Source organism: Rhyacophila brunnea, unplaced genomic scaffold, assembly GCF_057557595.1.
Source record: "Rhyacophila brunnea isolate RB1 unplaced genomic scaffold, BYU_Rbru_1.0 scaffold_18, whole genome shotgun sequence".
Classification (NCBI taxonomy): domain Eukaryota; kingdom Metazoa; phylum Arthropoda; class Insecta; order Trichoptera; family Rhyacophilidae; genus Rhyacophila; species Rhyacophila brunnea.
The window spans coordinates 22,581,677-22,605,168 of NW_028232837.1; the positions used below are offsets into that span (position 1 = coordinate 22,581,677).

At 35.9% G+C, this 23,492-nt stretch overlaps 1 protein-coding gene across 2 annotated transcripts in view; it reads left to right on the top strand.

Moving 5' to 3' along the window:
- Positions 1 to 23,492, top strand: part of Apc (APC-like) — a 137,471-nt gene that overhangs the window by 106,397 nt on the left and 7,582 nt on the right. For both annotated transcript variants that reach the window (XM_085945096.1, XM_085945097.1), the window contains 11 exons: positions 8,052 to 9,569; positions 10,760 to 12,884; positions 13,607 to 13,763; positions 14,735 to 14,889; positions 17,089 to 17,210; positions 17,534 to 17,751; positions 18,498 to 18,616; positions 19,446 to 19,714; positions 20,393 to 20,464; positions 20,829 to 20,974; positions 23,305 to 23,450. In XM_085945096.1, the coding sequence (XP_085801222.1) occupies positions 8,052 to 9,569; positions 10,760 to 12,884; positions 13,607 to 13,763; positions 14,735 to 14,889; positions 17,089 to 17,210; positions 17,534 to 17,751; positions 18,498 to 18,616; positions 19,446 to 19,714; positions 20,393 to 20,464; positions 20,829 to 20,974; positions 23,305 to 23,450 (5,047 nt within the window). The remainder of the gene's footprint in view (positions 1 to 8,051; positions 9,570 to 10,759; positions 12,885 to 13,606; positions 13,764 to 14,734; positions 14,890 to 17,088; positions 17,211 to 17,533; positions 17,752 to 18,497; positions 18,617 to 19,445; positions 19,715 to 20,392; positions 20,465 to 20,828; positions 20,975 to 23,304; positions 23,451 to 23,492) is intronic.

A 23,492-nucleotide genomic window follows, 5' to 3' on the forward strand; every position in this document is an offset into this window, starting at 1 on the left:
CTTTACAGGCAGATTATAAATTCGCCAACACACAGCTCGTAAAGAAGCTCAATGTAATTGAGGCTTTAGGTAATGTTATAATTATTGTTTTTGGGGGAGGGGGTAAAATGTGAGAAAGAGATAGTTGATAAAATTCCAAGTTATATAATAATTGAGTAGAGCGGATGTGAGTTGATATTGGGAAAATCGTGAGGAGTGGGGATAAATTATGGTTTAAAACTTTATTAATTAATGTTTTATCTATTTTCTTTTGGTGCCGTCTTAACAACTTGCAGTACACTTCCCTATTATTGGGCAATCGTATCAGATCCCAACTTCTTGGATATTGAACGACTAACAGAGGTTGCGTAGCCAAGAGAACCTATGCTATAATAACTAATAAAAACTATACTTTTTATCGTAGAAAATAGTTATGTGCTTGATGGTAGCTATATCTTTTCTTAAAGCCTCCTCATTGGTAATGCAATCAGCCCATGATATCATCAGGATATGTTGATACAGCCACATCTCGAAAGCCTCCAAGCTTCGACTCCGTTGACCAGTACACGGGTATGATAGTAGCGCCTGTTGTCACTCCATCGAGTGCCCAGAGCATATCATTATGTCTCGTTTACTGAAGAGAAGTTTAATTTTTTCAAAAGTGTTTCCTGCCATTTTGTTTTTGTGTAGGTATTCACACTAAGTTCATGTCTTACTTATGGTGTTTGCTTTAGTTAGTAAACATTGAAGGTCGTTGCCATTATCCGTAGTAGAATTGTGTCGTCGGCATATGAATTGGGGTCTTATACTATAGATACATCATTGAGGTAATAAATTCAATCATACTTCTCATCGCAGGAATAATGGCCGGCTTTATAATTAATTATATGTATTTATAGTAGCTATTAGTTCTCGCGTCGTTGTTATTTATTTTTAGGAATTAAACTATTAATTCAATTTGGTTTTTAAATCCACTACTTGCTAATGATTATTACGGTTTGAATACTACCGAAAACCGGCCCAATATATACTATCGATCGCCATAATTTTATGGACATCGCGATGCTTATCTTCGTTTCGGTGATCTAAAATGAATCATTCGCACCTTTTGCCTTCGTCCCACGTCGGGACCTTTGACTCTTCAATCCTCGCACAGGTGTGACAAATCATTTCGATTTCCATAATAAACACCGCCTCTCGATTATTTATGTTTCCTCGCATTTGGAGCGCAGTGCAGGGGCGTCATTTTTGCATTTTTAAAATAAATCTGGTGAGCCTTGGAAATAATTCACGCCAATAATATGCCCACTGTTCCGATAAATAGTACAAATTTACATAAATGCATCAAGACGTGAATGTATTTGGTGAATTTACACGAACAAGTGCAATGTTGGTGTGTTTAATTGACGTCATTATGCAATTTAGGATAGCCGGTTTAATCTAATCATTCGTTCAGTCACGTGTGTCAGTTTTCACACTGGGATTACAATACCAGACAAAATTCTATTTTATTCTATTGATAATTTTTCAATCCCGGAATTACATACAAATAAATAAAATAACTGGTACCAACGGGGACGGATTTAAATACTTTGGGGCCCTAATCCTAGCACCAATTAAGGTTCCTCATAGAATAAAATATACCTACCATGACTGAGCGGTAACGTGTCGGCTTATAATGTCGTGGGTCCTCTGGAGTCAGACTATGTATTTACATAATAGGTTTGAGTTTTCTCTTCTAAATCTGTTAAAACAACCTCCACTCTGTGGAGTCCCATATTGTTATGTTCTTCTTAGGATCGAACATAATAATATAACACAGTAAATCTAGGCGGCTCTCGTGGTGCAGTGCGTAAGGCGCCGGTCTTCCATCCAGGAGCTCTGGGTTCGATTCCGTTGAGGACACAATATATTTATGTGATTTTCTCAAAGCCTGGGTGTTTGTGATTGTTCAAAATTACTAACAAGCATCTTGTATGATAAATCAAGGACATGGTTATTAATAATTTAAAATAATTACAAGATAAAAAGAACTTTTTATATACAACGTTTTTAAATTTTCTGTTGAATCATATAAACTTGACTTGACTAGCTTAAACGATCAAAAAAAATAGTACTAAAAAAGAAATACTGAATAAATATATTGAAATGTCATTTTGACACTTCATAGTGATTTCCATAGTAACGCACGTATATATTAATAATTTAGATGCTAGGACCCACTTAGCAACCAATAATAGTTTTACTTTTTGCGGATTTCTTCCGAAATAACTTTTCATACAAAACAGAATTAACTGAAAATGAAATCAATTCTACTTAAAGATGGCTAAAAGTATTAAAAAAATGCATTGGCATCGTGTTCTGATATATTCTAAAAGTTTCAAATGTCTAGCTAGCCGGGAAGTTTGATGATTAATGATTTTGTAATATTTTGAAATACAATTCCATAAAAATTAGAGTGTCGTGAAAAAAATGGTGCTTGTACATTCGATTGACATTTTTGTATCCACCGAAAAATATATTTCGAATTTTCTGGGACGATTATCCTTGATTTGTCGAATATAAAAGCTTTTTTGGGGATTTATATTGATTTAAATAATTACCTATGTTCATTTTTTGTGGATTCATATCGATTTAAATAATTACCTATCTATATTAATGACCATTTTTACATAAATTATTAACCATATATGGATGTCTTGACTGCTGCGTGCACTCGGATACCGGTAAATTCGCACCTGTATACCGATATAAACCAAAAAACATATTTACATAATAATTAATATAACACAGTATCACTTCCGATCACGCAATTAAATGCAAAAAAAGGTGATCATCTATTTCTCAGAAAAAATCGAGCGGGATTTCTAACTGAAAATACCTAAGTAATTAACTTTGATCATTTTAATTTGAATGCGATATTATCATATAGGTCATGGGTGGCCAACCTTTTCAGCAGCCGGGCCAGATTCTAAAAATGAGACTTCCTACCGGGCCGGGCCGCACAACCATTTTTTTTATTATACAAAACAAAAAATAAATATTTATATAATATATCGTCACTGTTCTGGCAGAAGACACTAATTCGAAAAAATGACATATTGAGTTAATTATACCAAAATGTTCCTTATTTCAAACTTTACCGTCTGGAAACCTTCTTAATAAATAAACAGGCTTTATTTTAAAGTCACCCTTTTTACGATTACTTAATAAACTCACATGATAGATCATTTCAAACATTTTAACAACTTCAAAGTCAAATTACTCAAAACTAGTATTCTCCAGTTAGTGTGTTCTGCCTGAACACAGACGATATATTAATAAAATAAAACAAAAATGAGAATCCAACATATTTATTAGATTTGACTTTTTTTAAATAATAAAAAATTAACAAAATAATAAATTTTAGTGAGAAGTTTGATTTTGTGTGGCAGAACTAAGTGCATCGATATCGATATCGAGTGACGTTGTTCCTACGCGCAAACAGTTTTCCAAATGGGCATTTTCGCCAAAGTTTGTACATTGCGTTTTTGGCATGTCCCATGACTTTGATTGATTTTTTCATAGTTATTATATTATAAAATGTTGGAAAGTTATGTACTTTTAACATGCAAATTTATTAATTTACTCTATTCAATCAGTTAAATACAACTATCTGACCTGTATATATTTTTAATTGATTATTTAGATCGAAAGGTAGTGCGTTTTTACCATGTCCCACCCATAAATTCAAATAAACAAAGTCTAATTTCGTCATTAATTTTGAGTGTGTAAAATTAAATTCGTAGTGTTTTCAACAGCTTACATTATATATTTTTGGAAAATATATAGTTTTTTCGTAAATTTGTACCAATATTGAAAAAAAATCACGTTTAAAGTGTGTCCCAGGATATTTGAAAAAGTGGAACTCCACATTCCGTTACCACGATTTTAGCATGAAGGCGAAAAATTTTCACTATAAATATGTTTTTTTTTAATGTAGCAACATTTTTGTATAACACTGATCGCCATGTACACTTTAAATTGTTGGTGTGTGTCGGTATCGCTATCGGAACAGGTTGCTTTCTGGGTTGGTCATTTAAGAAGTTCCACTACTGTTACCACGATTTATAAGGTAAGAAAACACATATTTCTATTTCACATACTACACATATTGAGCTTATCTTTCATACTACAGATATAATAAAACATATCGCAGGTTTAACAATAAAACTAAGCTAAATTTTGGCTTCAAACACTTCTGAAACAGAATCCGTTACTTCCATTCCGAAACTATATTGGTGGTAACGTATATGTGGAATGTAAAAGTAACGAAATGGCATGCATAAAGTTGGGTTTACAGTGTGTGTTTAGTTCTTCATAGATTATAAAAATTTTATTTTGTCTGTTCGTATGAAAAACAAAAATATTTTCATTAAAAAATATAGAAAATAACCTGACTATAATATAATAATATAATAAAGATTAAAAAAGTATGTGATATATCTGAATACGCAAAAATAGCGCACATAAAAGTATGGAGATAAAAAAAAACAACAGAAGGAAAAGAAAAAACACCAGACTGAAATAATTGCGAGACAGGCACTGGCTCTGTCATACTCTTTCTGTTATACGCCACCAAAATTTTAAAACTTCTCCATACATTTTAGGCATAGAAATTTATAAAAATGTATGAAAAAGTATTTTTTTGTCACGTTTAACAGAAATGTGTACTCGATTAGATTTAATACCTAGAACTGTAGGTATTCACGAAATGCCAGAAAAGTACGTCTTGATTACAATCAACCTGTATAGCTACATTTTATGTTGATGAATACAATTAAATTTCAAGACAACATACAGTCGAACTTGGTTATTACGAGGAAGATGGGACCGACTGAATTTGCTTGTTATAAGCGTTACTCGTTATATCAGAGAATAGGTATTTTTAAATGAGCATGTCACATTACACAAAAAGTCGAAAATAAAAAATTTGGAAACCATCGTAAAAATCCCCGAAACGAGCATGGCATTCATAAACTACAAAAGAAGTTGTTTATTGTAATTAACGCTGGTAGGTACCTACGGACTTCACAAACCTTGGATTTTTCAACCATATGCGTGGATACTTTTTTATTATTGTCGGTGAAACACCAATAAGGTAGGTACTTAGACACTTTACTAGTGTCATAAACGTAATCCGACCCCGGCGGCATCCTGTCCAATCGGATTTTATTGCTTAGGGTCGAAATGTTTTAAAACGGTCGACACATTAACAGTATTTTAGCTCGGTATATCCGATAAGTTGCTCGTTATAACAGTGAAAAAATTAAATGTATGGCGAAAATCATAAACCAATTGTCAACAAATGTTTCGTTATTACATCCGAGATCTCGCTATGTCCGAGATCGTAATAACCGAGTTTGACTATAATTATTTTCGTAAAAGTTATATACTCCGTGCCGCGCTAGGAACTCGCGTCTGAATCCCTTGCTGATTTTTTTTTCATATATTGTTAATTTGCTTAAAAATATTTTTTATCTGAGTTACAAATAATATAAATGCCAAATAAAGTTATGGTAATGTATAGTGTGTCAAAATTATTACCTACCTTATTTTACAAGTATTGTGAAATTTATTATAAAATATATCTATTTTAGTGATTAAGTTTGATTTGTTTTGTTATTTTGACGCACGTTGAATATTTATCTGTCTATCAAAAAATTCAAATAAATTTCATAAAACAAAAATTTGTTTTTATGGTAACATGTAACTTAAGCTTTACAAATTACACTCCGTTACCATTTCGTTCCATTCCGAAAATGTCCCCAAAAAAGTTGAACGTTAACTATTTTTCATTTGATTATTAAATAACGAAACTTATTTATTTTTCCAATAAAATTTAGTAAAAGTGATTATTGTCTTTAAAAAAATAGCAGAACGAACATTGATTGGTTTTTTCAAATACTAAAGGAAAAATGCTCTGCCATTATAGACATAGGGTAACGGAGGGGAACGAAATGTGCCCAAGAATTAAAATTCAATAATATTTTTTGACTATTTGTAGTTTTATTTTGAAGTGTATGGTTTTTTTAATCTAATAGAGCTCTTTTAAGTGATAAAAAGTGTTTCATTCATGTTTTAAAAGCTAAGTTTCGTAGTCACGGAACGGAAACTTATTATGCCCAATTTCATAATAAAAATGATATAAATATTGTATTAATCAATATTTTGCTGAAAAATTGCTATCACCAATTCAGTAATAGAACAAGGAATCTGCTAGCTATATAAAAATGGTTAATTTGAGTGAAAAAATAATATTACCCAAATTTCAAACATGTACAAACTTTGGCGAAAATGCCCAAATGCACATCAGTGATTCGTGTTCTCACTCGGGATTCGATACGCTTCATCCGACTAAAAAGCTGTTCACACGTGTGTGTTTCCAAATAGCGAATCATCATTAGAGCATGTTTGTAAAATGAAGGATATTAATTCTCCTTAATCCGTAATTCTCCAAATATGTTTTGTAAAACTCTTCCAAACCAACCTGATGAAATTTCTCCTTCAACTGTTCATCGCAACATATTTCACAATGTTCCATTTGTAAATTTCCCGGTAATAAATTCACGTCTACGGAGAATGGCGTTGCAAATGCAGCAAAAAGCACACGGTGCTTTTTAAAATCTTGAGCCAATATCGAATCTCAATTTGCGAAATTAGTACATCTAGCGGGGCAGCATTTGATATTATTTTTATTTTCTCACTGCTCCACGGGCCACAAGTTGACACGCAGTGGGCCGCGGGTTGGCCACCCATGATATAGGTAATTGACTTGGTACTTTCGTTGGAATGACTGATTTGACACAATCTTGTTTTGTAAATATGTTGAGCTTTGTATTAGAATTATATAGTTAGTGGTGTTTAGATTTCGGACATATGGGATAATCGAATAATTACAATAATATTACGCCGGTGTCAATGTACTTTCCATATTTTTTTTTCCAGTCTATACAATATTATAATTTATTGACGGAAAAATAAGTGATTGAACTTTGGACTAGAATTACCACTTAACTATCCAAAAATGACGGAACTGTCAAACCTTTACGTGTTTGCTAAAAATTATGATTGATTATTAGTTTTGCCTAAAATACTGAACATTCTAAAAACAATAACGGATAATAAATATTATATTATCCGAAAAGTGATATTTCTCGCCGATACTTCAGTGCCATCGTCCGATTGCTAATCTGTGGACTCATTGTATGTACCTGACAGGTCTGGAGGTAAAACCGCCATTGTGTTTTATCTTGCCAGGATTTTTTCAACTTTGAATTTTTACATTCGGGTTGTGAAAAATATACATTGTTATAAGACCACTGTCGAACCACTGCTAAATGAAGACCTCTACTTGCTTCTTCACTCGTCTTCGTCCTGATTCTATCTTTAATTCCCGCGTAGTTAACTAAACTTGATTATCTCATTGATCCAACGGGGTATTTCCGCCCATAACGGTTTTTAATGTTTCTTGTATACCGGTGATGAGATTTGCTTGCGATGCTGTTCTTCTGGCGATGTGGTTTTCCCATATTCTCTTATTTTATTCTACGTATTTATGCTTTGTATTATATTACAGTCCCACGATGGCCGCGCGGCTTAAGCATCAGCCTATAAGGTCGTGGGTCCTAGGTTAGAATCCTGAGTCTGGCAAGTACACGTATTGTCTTTCAATTTGTGTATGAGTTAGATTATGGACCTAATAGGTTGAACAAATGGCTGACATTCATTTCTCGTAAAAACAAAATCTGTTAATACAAACCTCCACTCCGTGGAGGCCCATATGATCTTATTAGGATCGGACATAGTCGAAAAAAAAAATTGTATCAAACACTTCTGTTTAGCCCCATACACATTTATTAATTTTTCATTCCTGCGCGTTATGCCCAGCATCTTCGTCTCCATACGGCGTTGTTTTAATTAAAATAGTTTGGAAAATATCTTAGATAGGTACCTACTCATTTCCAATTCGCTTTTGCAATAAACAATTTTTGATGTGTTTTTAAATATTGTCTTTCTCTTTTTATTTTTAGTTGGACAATGAAGTAGCCCCGGACCCCTGGAGCAGCATGGAGTCGTCCAACTCTCCACTGACGGAATCGTCGGGGGGGCCCTCCGCCGGGAGCGAGCCAGACATCGCCCCCTCGGACCCATCACCCCAGCAGCCCATCGTCATCTCCCTCTCCAAGACTGACGCCCGCTGCTACGGCACCACGCGCGCAGTCATCGAGCCGGGGCCCTCACCCAAGAGGACTAGATCCATCCCCGCGCATATCCACGAACCGTCAGCGAGATCGGAACAAAACGGAACGGAAGCAAACTTCAGCTTAGATTTAGAACAGATAGAACTAATCGACGATGCTGAAGATAGTCCCGGACCTCTAGCTCGGAAACCCCACTTCTTAGATGACGATTATCACTTACAGAATATAAAAGATCCGTGTAGGATTCCGAAACCACACTTCTTAGACCATTCACCTTCACCTGACGATGAAAAACCAACTGATATTACAGATCCAAATTTTTTAGACGATATCCAAGAGGAGAGGAAACCCAGCACGTCAACGAGACGGAAGGAAAGTCTAAGGTCCTACAATACACCGTCATCGCATTTGAGAAATAGACATAAAGATAGTGGACATTATTCAGAGAGCTCAGATTCCTTGGACAGAAGACATAGAAGGAGTAGTTTACAGCAGAGACACTGTGAATTTTTACCCGGACAGACTTCAACATCGGGTGATAGAAATTCGATGCACGGTTATGACGGGGGCTGGCCCGGTGACAGAGAACTTTGGCAGAGTCAAGACTCGTGCAGTGTCAAAAGTTTCTCCAGTGCCGGTTCAGGAAACGCTCCTGCCGGTGCCTTACCGCACCAACCTCTAGGAACCAAAGTGGATTGTGTATATTCTTTACTGTCTCTGTTATCATTGTCTGCAGACAGTAATGCGGATATGAGTGAATATTTACTGGAAATGAGTCACACGGTTGAGAGCTGCATTGCAATGCGGCAATCTGGTTGCATTCCTCTTCTGGTGCAGTTGATACATTCAAAGTTATCACGAGCTTCCAGGAATAAAGCGGCGCGGGCACTGCACAATATGGTGCACGCGCAACCCGACGACAAAGCCGGGAGACGCGAAGCCAGGGTCTTGAGACTATTAGAACAAGTCCGAGAGTATTGTGACTTTTTAGAAGATGTAACATTCGCTTTGAGAGAGGAAGCGGAGCCTGTGGAAGACGATATGAGTAAACATCCTGCGCAAAGCGTCGCGGCGCTTATGAAGTTGTCTTTCGACGAAGAGCACCGGCACGTTATGTGTCAGTTGGGAGGTCTTCAGTCATTGGCCGCTTTGGTCAGTGTTGATCAGGCGGCTCACGGAAGCGCCATTGAAGAGGTGCAGTGCGTTACGATGAGGAAGTATTCCGGGATGGCACTGACTAATCTCACTTTCGGGGACGGCAACAATAAAGCGCTGCTTTGTTCGTTTAAGGACTTTATGATGGCACTCGTCGATCAGCTGCAATCACCCAATGATGACATGAGACAAGTAAGCATATTATCTTTTCTTTTTTGTTTATGGCTGTAGAGCAGTGTTGCCAACCGTACTATAATTATAGTATTTGTACTATAATTTTGGTCCGCGTACTATGTACGATATAAAACAGGTATAGTACGCCCAAAATACTATAATTTTGAATATCGGAAAAAAAATATGTAAAAAGTACTATAATTTCGCATTTGCCATGCCTGCGTCTTTGAAAATTTGGGAATCTGCGGCCCGCGGCGAAAATTTTTCTCCTAAAAAAACGAGCCGACCATGAAAAATAGGGAAACTGCGGCCCGCGGTGAAATATTTACACATTCTACTAAATTCTTCAGTGAGAAACAAAAAACCTATACATTTTCAATAGATGACAACGCGTACTATATTTTATCCCCAAATACTATAATTTTGGAGGCTCTGTACTATAATTCCACTTTCTAAATATGGCAACACTGCTGTAGAGTTGTATTTTTTTTTAAATTCAATGTTTAAATGCAATAAAGATAAGCAGACCACAGAGATAAGCAGCTTTTGTAAAACCGTGAGCAATACAATTAATACTAAATTGTATCCTGACAATCTTACTCATGAGACAAGCTTATTCAAAAAACTATTTACATATTCACTATGACATTTAAAAAATTAATAACTGGCATCAACAATAATTATTGTGTATTGACAATGTGTTCACCAGATATAATGTTTAATGACATAAATTTTCCGTGGAATGGTTGTTAGCCTTTCACACAACATGTTGAGTAGTCCTTGCACGGAATCCAAAACACATTGATAAACAGCATGCATTTTTGCCAGTCCCTGAATCGCACTAGCGACCCCCGGCTTCAGAGGCAGCCACTCTACTAACTAGTCTTCAGTAGGTGCACCTCTTGAAATATTTGATAGGTTATTCTAGTTTATAGCCAAGATAAGTTGCACCGGTGGATTTTATACATTCCTGAATGATTCATATAATAGTGAAATAACCCTGTAATTAAAATAGAGTGTCTACTGCCAATTGTCTGTTTGGTTAATTAGTTATTATTTTGATGACAATAATGACTATGGTCTTGAATCAAAAGAATAATCGTAATTATCTTTTTTTCACTATTATAATGACAACATCTATGAGTCAATGTTTTCTTTTATTGAATTATCTAAGCTTTAATATTTTATATTATACTCATTTCTGACAGGTCACAGCTGCTGTCCTCCGCAACTTATCATGGCGAGCCGACACAGCCAGCAAACAGATCCTCCGAGAAGTTGGTGCAGTGAAAGGCCTAACGATTGCTGCGATGACGGGCCACAAGGAAGCGACCCTCAAGTCTGTGCTGTCAGCTCTCTGGAACCTCACAGCGCACTGTTCTCTCAACAAAGTAGACATCTGTTCCGTGGATGGCGCCTTGGCATTCCTCGTTGATATGCTCAGCTTTAACGCTCCCAGCAAAAACCTTGCCATCATAGAAAATGCCGGAGGTATACTTAGAAACGTCTCCAGCCATATTGCCGTAAGAGAAGATTACCGACAAGTCTTACGGGAGCACAGTTGTCTGAAAGTTCTTCTACAGCAGTTGAAGTCTTTGAGTTTGACCATTGTCAGTAATTCATGTGGGACTTTGTGGAATTTATCAGCTAGATGTCACGAAGACCAGCAATATCTTTGGGATCATGGAGCCGTTCCCCTGTTGAGGAGTTTGATACATTCGAAGCACAAGATGATCGCAATGGGATCGAGCGCCGCTTTGAAAAATCTTTTGAACTCAAAGCCGGGTAAAAATCATATCACCGCTCTCGATTCGACGGCGAGAGATCTTAATCTTCCCGTTTTACCGACACTCGGTGCTCGAAAGCAGAAAGCCTTGGAACAAGAGATCGATCAGAATCTTTCGGAGACTTGCGAGAATATCGAGCCGACCACTTCACCGACAACTACCAACAGAGATGAGAAATTATTGTTTTCAGCGGCTGAAAGACATTTATCAATGAGTCTCGAGAAACGTAGAATGTCTTCGAGTTCTCCTCTTATGGGTCACTTAGCTTCGCAGATTTCGTTAAGTCATAGCTCTCATTTCGGCAGCTATTTAAGTTGCAGCAATACATTATTGCAGTCTGGTTTGCAGAAAGGACACATATCACGGACGATGTTGCACGGGAGATCTGATAATGTGAACAGATCTGAAAGTAGGGATTCAGTCACGAGCACTCATTCTGATTCAGTCTACGAACGAGTCGCTAGAAATAATAAACTTCCTAATCATTCTAATCTTGCAAGTCAAGATGTGTCAGAGAAAAATAGAGGGAGCTGTAATGCGGTCAATTCTCTCACGTCTAGAGAAGACAGAGAATTTATCAAGAGGTATTCTAAAGAAGGTGGATTGATGAAGTTTGATAGATTGGCCGCAACATCCGGAAGACGCACGGCTGATGTCTCACGGAGTAATTATTCTCAATTTGAATACGAGTCGGAAGGTGTAGATCAGCCAATCGATTACAGTATGAAATATTCGGAGAAACCCGCGAATAAAAGCGATGATGAACAGTGTCAGAATATCCAAGAAGAGATTAACAAAGCCGAGATGAATAATTGCGGATCGCCTGAGTCCGATTCGAAAAACGGGATCAGTAAAGAAAATTCTGCCGCCGATTACGGTGACTATCAAGAAACCGACTTGGATCAGCCTACCGATTATTCTTTGAGGTACGCTGAAGATCAATCAGACGCTGCTTCAGATCTTTCGGAAGCCAGAGCGCCTTCCGTGCATGAAGATACTATTAAATATTTCTGCACTGAAGGAACTCCTTATGAGACGCCTATCAATTTCTCAACGGCCACATCCATGTCAGATTTACGCGGCATCGGAACCAGTGGTAATAAACAGATCACGACCGCCATTAATAATACTGACAATGACAAAAATTCAAAGTTAGTCGTCAAACAAAGCCTCGAAGAGATGAGTCTATCGAACGAAAAAGAAATATGCTCAGTTGACGAGTCTCTTAAACATGATAACGACAGTGTTTTAGCTAATGAGCCGAGCACCAATAATCAATCGGTGTCGCAAACAACGCCTGCTCTTTCGTACGAGTCCAAGTTTAGTTCTGGCGTGATAAGTCCTGAGAAGCCGGTGAATTATTGCGAGGAAGGCACTCCGGGGTATTTCTCCAGAGTAAGTTCGCTGAGCAGCTTGGAGGAAGGAGGAAATGGAGCCGTTAAGGAGAACAACTGGAGTCCGGAGAGAGCGAGTAATTTAGAGACTGATGGGCATTATACTCCACCCATTGCTAGCGCCAGGGCTGATCATACCAAAGAGAAGGATAGTGAGTATAAAACTATATTCTGTATTTGAATTGTAGATTTTCTTGGGTTGATGAAACAGGTACTTACCTTCTTTAAGAGGATTAAATTATGACACATTAGCGGTTCTTATGTTATGCATAATGCTCTGTTTTCTCATCTGGGGGCTCCAGTTGGGCTATTCTAACATGCCACTTAACTCCAAAATCAATAAAAAAGTGATAAATATGATATTATGTCGTATTCAGGCAGTTAATTATCACAGAAAATTAATTGTCAGGTGTGATATTTTTTAACATGACTGCGTTGACCGCAAGCTGTCAAATGTTGTCATAACAATTCCAAATGCATCTCAGCTTTGCGATAGAATGCATTTGGAATCAAATAAGTCATGCTAACTATGCTAACATTCATTGTAAATAAAAGCCTTGTTTATGGAATTGGTCCGAGTGATATCCGTGTTATTTTGGAGCAAGTGTTACCGTGTTAACTATTTAGAATAGCCCTGCAGGTTCGATTCCCAGTGACATCATAATACATGTATGTGATTTTGTCAAAGCCTGGGTATTTCTGTGATTGTTTTACTGCTATGTACTACTGTTTCAGAACTAGTACACTAATATCACTGGGCATCATGCCGTGTTGTAATGTTTATTCTAGTGTAGAAAAATTAGTTATTACTAACGATTAATTTGTAAAATGTTTGTGAAATTTATTTTATTTATTATCAATTACATTGTTGCAGACACAAAAGTGGTGACATTTGGCAACAGTCCCGGCATGGTGAACTACGCGGAAGAGACTCCGCTGATGTTCTCTAGATGCTCTTCGCTTGGATCTCTCTCCGGTTGCAGTGTACCTGATCAGCCTGATGATGTTGGATCCATAGTGTCCGAATTCAGGTGAATTTAACGAATTGATAGCTATACAGTATGCATATGAAACATTTAATATCGGCATGGTGCAATTCTTGGAGAAACTGGGTAAGCATATCGATGACGCTAAGCCAAAAGGGAATAGGGATTTGGCAAATTTTACTTAGGTACTTACTTATTAATAATTGTTTAATACATAATATTATAAACATTCTAAAATGTTCCTTCAGTAGTTGAGCACTTCTCCTGAAAAAGAGCATTATTGTGATAATTGCTTGTTTTCGTTAAATCTGTTCAAAAGACGCGCCATACATTTGTCTTCTTTTCTTTTGACCATGTATGTCCGATCCTAATAGAATCATATGGGCCTCCACAGAGTGGAGGTTTGTATTAACAGATTTTATTTTTACGAGAAATGGATGTCAGCCACTTGCTCAACCTATTAGGACCATACTCTGACTCATGCACAAATTGAAAAACAATATGTGAACTTCCCAGACCCAGGATTCGAACCTGGGACCCTCGACACTATAGACCGGCGCTTAATCCACGCTGGTCGTTGTGGGTCATTTGTCTACATACCGGATAAAAATCATCATTATTTAATCTCGACAGCAGATGACACAAGAAGTCCTTGAGTGATAACTGTGCAGCACATATTACATGTTTTTCGCACTGGCGCGCTGCTGTGTTTAATTGTTATCTTAAAACAAAGATTACAGGATCGCACTACTTTTCCGCAGAGGAGCTCAATAAATTGTTGTTCTGTGGTGAAATAAAGTTAAACATTATCACTTACAACCTTTATACTTCATTGTGCAGTTTTAAATATTGGATTAACTGACAAATCAATATATCCAAGGAATTGATTTACCTGTGTGTACCCCATAAATCCACAGTCAATTATTGTTTCGCAATATTGCTTTTATTATTTAGTTTTATTGACTTACTTGTATACATGGTTCTCTTAATTAATTAATGGTTTGTCTTTTCCATAGCCGCATGACTTCAGGGTGTATCTCACCTTCGGAGTTGCCTGATTCCCCGACGCAGAGTCCTCTGCCACTACCGAGAGCGGATTGTTCCAACGTCGCCCCTCAAGTGTTGCCCAGGCACACCGTTAAACACAACAAGAGCCCACCGCAGCCCGCTAGTGAGTGCATACCTCACTCTTCTTGTTTATGGACATTCCATGAACGATTTTTTAAATTAGATTGCGTAATGAATCTGTGTGTCAGGTGATATTATCCAGACAAACGATTTGAGATTGACAACTGCTCTCAGAACCGTAAATTTAAATAATAAAACCTTACCTCAGAAAATCATATTATAAGCCTCTTACAGAGTGGAAGTTTTTCTTTTTACGAGAAATCAATATTATTTGCTCAACCTATTAGGTTTCATACTCTGGGTCCAAACATACATTTTAAAACAATATGTAGATTTACCAGACCTGGCATTCAAACCAGGGACTCAAGACATTACCGCTCTGCCATCGTGGGCATTTATCACCATAAAAATATTGATTCACTTTGGCTTTTCTTAAATATCACAAATTCCCCATTTTGCCAGATGCTACGTATTATTCCGAGCTGCCTATTAAATAAGAATTGGGTCGGTGGCCTTTTAGAATTTCTGGACATTTTCATTTTTTCGTTTCGGACATTTCGTGGTTCAATCGGAAACAGTATAAGGACTTGTTTTCTGGGACGATGTCACTTATATAAAATATAAAATTCTTTCGTGTGCCAGCAGAATTTCTGCATGTTCTACATGTTCAGCATCGCTGTCCTAAATGACGTCCCAATTGAAAAATACTGCCCATCGACTGAAATTCTGTAATTATTTTAACAAAAATGATACAGCCATTTTAGTAATTTCCCGTATCTGAACATTGCAGGAATAAACCTGTAATAGTCTGTATCTTGCCTCTAAGCGGCTCAGAAGGTCTAAAGTGTCAAGCGTGACGTGTGTTGAATTCAGCTTCAAAATGTCACTTTCGAATTATCCAAAAGTAATCACATAATTAATGAAAATTTGGTAATGCATTCGTCGCCACTATTAAATATAATTTAAACACGATTAATACAATTATACTAATAATATTTTAATTCATTAATAATGTCAATAAATAACCAAAGTACTCGAACACTGTAATTTTGATAAATTTTGATATCCATTAAAAAACCCACTTAGGGTTTTCAAAGTATTAATAATATTACACTTAATAATAAGTGTACAAATTCATAATATTTCTGGAACGAGTAAGAGAATGTATTCTGTCTCTATCTATACACATGTAGTATTTAAGCAAGGGCAAGCGGCCTATCTGAATAGTCTTGATGATCCGAAATAGCTATCGACAAACCTTTTTAAAAACCTGTAGAATTTAATATTAATTATATTTTCATTTCTTGTAAAATGGAATTCTACCAAGTAAATGCTAACTCAATTAGTAAAACAGTAAGTAATATAACAAATTTGGATGTTTATTAATATATCACATTTTATTGGATGTTTTCATTATATTAGGCGTTATGTGCTTTGCTTTACCACGTTTTACATTACGGGTTATTGGAATACTATATAGTTACAACATGTGTGTGCTATTAACAGTCAGATACGGGATATTAAATATTTAGTTTTTTTAGCTTCCTGCACAATTTGTAAAAAGTTACTTACGGGATATTAACATTAGGCCATCGAGATACGTATTTAATCAAACTTCATAATATGTCTCATTTTGATCAAAAATTAAGTTTTTATTGAATACGCTAGTATTGCCGAATATCTACCTCTGTTTAAGATTTTGCACCTATAGCAAGTTTAATCATCAAAAATATTAATCCACAAAATCTTGTAAATTTGATGCATAAAAAAAATTTGCAAACCTCTTAAATACAAGGAATCGTCGTTTTGTATAGTGTTTTTATTTTATCAATTAGATGGAACGAAAATGGTTAAATGGAAAATTTTAATGGCTTCTGAAAAACAAGTTGTTTTGGATTGACAGGGTTTATCTTAGAATGACAATATAATAATTAATATTATAGGTCCTTAATTCGAGTGTTCTGAGAAAATTTCAACTGTAGTGTTTCAATTAATTTTGGTATTAATCGAATTCGAAGAAAAGGTGTCTTGTCATGTTATTCTTGCTTCTCTTATGTATCACAATCTTAAAAAGGAAGTTGAGTTAACCCATTCATTAATCTTCGTAGGAGTTGTAGTAGCTTCCAAAGTGCATTAAACATTAATGCAGCCCACATACCCCGACAGTTTAATCGGCTTGTCAAGAAAAAGTGTCAGCATTAATTCTATGTTGTTTCATAAGAGTTTTTTTTTTTAATTGCAGATCGCCTTCGATCGGTCTTCGAAGACGAGGTGTCCACATTCAAATGCGAGCACACTCCGGTGGAATTCTCAACCGCCACCAGCCTCAGTTCACTCACCATCGATGATGAACCAACATCCAAGGTATTTTCTTTACATTGTCATATTGGTCCATAAGTCACTGCAATGTAATTATAATAATCTTGATAATATATAACTCAAGGAGCTTCCAGAATTAGTTGAAGGCCACATAGTTATACAATTATTAGTACTATTGAGTCAAAATGAAATAAATTATCTAGCAATACCTTGGGCTATAATTCCTTGAGCTCTATGGAAAATTCAGACTTGAGAACATTTGATAGGAATTGATAGGAATATCTATATGTGTAATTTGGAAAGATAATGTTGGATTGTTACGTGTCATTAAATTTTTCATGTTTTAAAATGGATTTGATGAAATCCAGGTTCCATTCGGCAAGCCATTTGACACGGAGAACAGGACTGAAGGCGTGGGCAGCAGCAATCCGGAGGTATCCATCCCTGAAGAAGCCACTCCCAGCTCTGTTAGCGAAGACAATTCCGTGAACGGAGCGATTAACCAAGATGACTCGGGGCTTCTGCACTGTGAGCCGGACAGCGAGGATCTGCTTGCAGCTTGCATCAATGCTGGGATGCAGTCCAGGTAATTACAGCAATCAATATTATTTAATTATCTGTTTTGACCATGTCCGATTCTAAGAAGATCATTTTATGTATGGAGTGGAGGTTTGTATTAAGGTGACGCATCAGTGAAACGCCAAATAATTTTCAACTGTAGGCGCGACGAAATTTTGGACTCGCTCGCATTCAGTGAGAGAATGTCGAGCCAGAAACACGTCACTTTGCTGCGTGATGGTGACGGGTCAATTAATTCTAAAATCGTGTAAAGATGACTAAAAACGTTACCCATTTACTTTAAAAAGAAAACATGTCAATGAATATATTATTATTGTTACTAATAGAACAATAAACAGAACATAAAATGGACGTATGTTGGATTTATATGACAAATAATATTTCGTTTGACAGGCGTCATTTGCACCCGCGACCCGCAATCCGCGCATCGCCTAGCAACGATCTTTTTAGACCGTGCCTCAACTAATGCATGGCCTTAACAGATTTTTTTTTTGTTTTTATGAGAAATCGATGTTAGTCACTTGTTCAACCCATTACGTCCAAACTTACATTGCAAAACAATATGTGTTTGCCAGACCCAGGATTCGAACCTGGGACCCACAACCTTATAAGCCGACGCATTTGCCATCGTGGGTGTAAATGACCTCTGCTAAACACGGAGGAGGTGTCTTTATTTGTAGGAAAAGTGGTTTGTTTAGACATAGGTGCGATCCGTCATTGTAATTATATATGTTTGCTTTCATTGATACCTAGGATTAAAACGAGGATGCCGATTCCTGAATCGATGCGGCCACGTCCTATCACAACCTCGTCACCGAATGCCACGCCCCGAGCGTCTTTGAACAATCCATCTGTCACTTCCAATGATGATGGTGAGTATGCGGTTCAATACAAAGTTAATGAAAATATGATAACCATTAGAGCAAAGAGGTAAAAGTTGTTGTCTAAAGTGAATATGAAACTGTTTAAAGCGAGTCATTACTTCTTATGCTAGAAAGACATTACCATTATGTCACAATTCATAAAAAAAAAACTGACTACATACAAAAACATTGTGTCAATCACCTGTTATTTGTATCTCCCTTCCAAACTACTAAATTTAAAAAATACAGGGTGACTAAAAAATGTGTAAACTTATAGAAAATAGAAAAACATTCTGTCATTTGTAGGAAAGATACTTCTGTCATTCTGCCCTCTTTTCTCATCATATATTTAAGTATATAATAAAATTAAACATAAAATAGTATGTATTATTTAAAACCTCTTTGTTATCATGGTTTCGGAATAATTTTTTTGTTAATTCTACGATATTCGAGCTATTTATATTCACAGCTGTTTCGGGCTATAAACCCATCTTCAGAATGATCATAAGTAACTCGTTTGTTCTATAAACTAGAATAGAGCCATATTTCATTACATAAGAAATCTGTAGTTATTGCAATTTTTAAATTTAGTCTGTTGTCCGCATATGAAGTATAAACCTGATAAATTTGCACTAAATATTTTTCTATAAAATGTATTTACTAAAACTTTTTAAAAAAAAATTGGCTATCATAATTTTTCAATATCCATCCACATTCAATAATGAATCGTATATGTATTAGTATCATCTGAAGATTTATTCTTTACTTTTCAAGAAATACTAAATTAATAGGAGTAAAGTCAATTTGAAATAACCCGTTATTGATTATCTCCGTACAGGTCATATATTGATGCCAGCCGACACATGCCAAATGTATTGTACGGAAGACACTCCAGCACCCTTATCCAAGGTGGGCAGCCATTCCGATCTGTCTGCTCTCTCTGTCACAGAAGATGACGATGACGAAAGAGGCGATTGTCGAGGAATCGACAATAAGCCATCCAAAGAGTTGTCCACCACTGGAAGGGATTACTCCGACGATAGCTCAAACCTCAGCGGAGAAAGTGACAATCTGTTGGCAGAGTGTATTCGATCTGGCATGCCTAAGGTAAATCTACAATTTCAAAAAGGATCCTGTTATTTTGATCTCTCACTAACGATCCTGTGATCAATTCTCAGTATTGTTAAAGATATATTCATTAGTATTATACATGAGTCCTATCCCTCTTTGAGTTTTCCTGTGATATCTCTAAAAACCTCTATAAAAAACGTCAGAAAAATCGCACAAACGATCCTTTTGTTTGATCTTGTGGTGTGTCAAATTAATGCATCAAAGAAATGTCTCCTTTTATGCACGCCGTCATAAACGATAGTAATTGTTCATAATATTCTGCGGAATGATGAAACCATAGACCAAATTTGTCGTCGTGACAGCATGACAGTACGCGACGTGCATCATAATGTATTTGAACCTTTAGTCGCCAATGACAACACGATAAATTGGACTCACTGTGAGTACCTACATGGAATAACGTTGCAGGGACGCCTTTCAAAATAATATAATTTATATTATGTTATTTATTGGTTTTATGGATATATTATGTGAATATCCTGGAATAGTTTAGGCATGTAACACAACCTCAGCATCTATGAACCACATGTCACTGATCCCTGTCATTGTTATGTTTCCACTACTTATTCTATTATGTAGATTTTTTACTCAAATTTTCAGTTTCTTTTCTAAACAGCAGTATTTGAGATTCATTAATGTGTTCTTTTGTTTTAGAAAATACATGGATACACTGAACATAGAAGCAATGCTAATTCCAACCCTGAAGCCTTTTTAAGAATCCCACAGGTAACATTGTCTTTTATAGTTCAATAATACTTAATTAAAACATCATTAAATTTTAATTTATTTCATCCAGTTATTTTAATAAGTAAATTAATACATACCAACTAGTGTTGGTCAATTTCACACAATAAATTGAAACAATCATTCGATTTGCTTGTTTGATACAAATATTTAATTTTTCAAATGAATCATTCATGTTCTAATGTCAGCCAACGATAAGGAAAGATAAGTACATTCATAATAGACAATTTAATGTTAATCCATGAATAATCTATGACAAACATATGCGCGCAATATCAATGATCTCATATTATGGTTCATTTAAACATTGATACAGAATAATCATAATTTGTGAATTTAATCGCAGGCTGGACTCCCTGCCTACCTGATATCCCAGGATGAGACAGAGAACTACGCCATGGAAGGCAGTCCACTGCAGCATTCCGTTTTCTCTAGCCTCTCCGACCTCACAATCGACAGCAATGCTAGCTCCAAGGCCAGGCTTATCAAACGGTATGTCATACAAATCATTTAACCAACTATTGTCGTATATTCTTAATCTTTTCAGTAGTATGACTAATTTATATTGGCTTCATTGTATTTTTATTTTATCATGATACATGAAAGCTCCAGCAGGTCTATTCCAAGATAGCACTTGACTCCTAAACCATGCAAAGTTGTGATAAAAGCAATATGATGTATTCTATGCTATTAGTATGAAATAAATAACACTTTTAACAGCAGTACTGACGGATGTGCTAATTAGATAACCGCTCGAGCTGTCATGTTATTGTTAAGCTTACGATAGCGTGACATCGCACTGTGTAAGCGCACGCATCGCACGAGACTACCAACTCTAACGATTCGCCATTTAGATAACCGCAGATAACCGTTTCGCATATAAAATACGTCCATAACATATCGCACCTTGAGTGTAAAACCAAGGCATCTGCAAATTTTTCAATTTCGAGATCAAATGCAAAACAACAAAAGTCGTGAACTTGATATGTAATGTAAAAGTGAAATAACTGAAAGAACACGCAATATAATGTAGATATAAACCAAATATTATGGTTTTTTTTTAGAAACTCTATTTCGCCTAACAAAACGAAGACTTCAAACCCTAATATATCCAAAATATGTCTTTTGCAGATGCCTTGGTTTTACACTTACGGTGCGATATTGTAGTTATCTCGGATCGTGGTAATGGTGTTACATACTTACAGCCGTATTCATACAGTTTTGAACCGTGCTCAACGCAGTTAGCCGTTTATCGGCCGAATAAGAAAACTATAAAAAATGAGATGCGTACAGGAATGCGCACTAAAATGAAACATGGCGGCCGTCCACCTCCTGTCACTCATTACTGTCACTCACTACTGTCACATGACAGGAGTATACATATACATACGTAAAGAGTCGGCAAAAATGAATTCATTACAAGTTTTTTAGTTGGTTAGAATTGTCATTATACTATAATATATGTAATACATATAATTATAATTGAGAACCCATCAATTTTGTAGATTCGGTAGAGCATTTGCGCACTTTAAACAGTAATTGTGCCGTTTAAAAAACACATCATGAATTTTAATCCATAGTCTAGATACAATGCTCCCGTGGTTCAATTACTCACTAATGACGTCATAAAAATTCAGTATTTCCCATAAAATAGGTACTACATAATAATATGAGCCTTCTAGTTACTACTTTATTTAAGATATTATATAATAATTATGCAATTGGAAGCAGTCTGCATTGTTTCAAAATATCACCTAACCTGTAACAAACAAGATTAAAATCTCAAACACACTGGTAAGACTGTCATAGGCTGATTAGTATAAATAAATGATAATAATTAGATCCCTTTTCATTTCCGTATGGTACATTAGGACGGAATTCTCGCAGTCAATTAACACGTCTCTCATAACATAAATCAAGTTAGCTGCGAGACAAAAGTGTGGCCACTCGATTCCTAAATAAATATTTATATTGTTAGAAGTATAAAATAAATATGATGTCATAACTAATAAATTATTTAAAGTACATGATAATTATTCATTTATAATTATTAAATTTATATGGTACCGTTTGCACATTTTTACACCAATTCACAATTTTAAATTAATTATCGGGGAATCAAAATTTAAAAATTGGTAACATTAGTCTCGGCATGACGCGTATTACGTCAGAGACATGACGCCACTATTCAACCCACTCTATTTAGGTTTATGCATGCAAATTTGCATTAAATAGCTTGAATGCAGTTAGCTGTTATATGCATACGCCAGTTAGTTAGAATAGACCTGTAGAGGTGATTATTTCTCAAATATAGTTTCAATATTATGTTCAATTTTTGGGTTGGGCTTTGTTCTATGCAACCATTCATAGAAGAATCACACTATTAATAGTGATAACAAGCTATATTTCAAAATGTTATGGCTTTATCTTTCAGCATTACTTTTTTGCTCTGAAAGAATTCACCGTCAGTTAACCCAACATCTTTCGACACACTTGAACGTAATAGTCGTATTCATACACCTGACCATATTATTATCTCTTGAGAGTGGCCTCTGCAACGAGTCTGGAATAATGGTGAAAGAAGAAGAAATATGGTGACAGCCCAATAATGAAATACAGTAACAAATAATTGTAGAAGTCTCAAGCAAAATGTAGTTTCGTTATTGTCGATCAATAAATTAGTTGTATATCTTTTGTATATATCCTATGTGGTGTATTGCACACTGAAATATTAAATGATTCAAATTGCATGGATAAATCAAATTGATTAACAACTATATCAAATGTTAATGGTTTTGCTTTTGAATTTTTTGTCTCTACAGGGTGGATGTAAGTGTGCCCAGCAGGCCGAATGTTGGCGATAGGAGCGCCTCTCCTACCGGTTCTCTTAGCTCTGTCTCCCTCGGTTCAGATGACGGAAGACTCCTGGACATGGCCATCAGAGCAGGAGTGCAACATTGTGGCGAAGGTCAGTACTCAACTTGTCATAAATCGTATTCATTTGAATCTC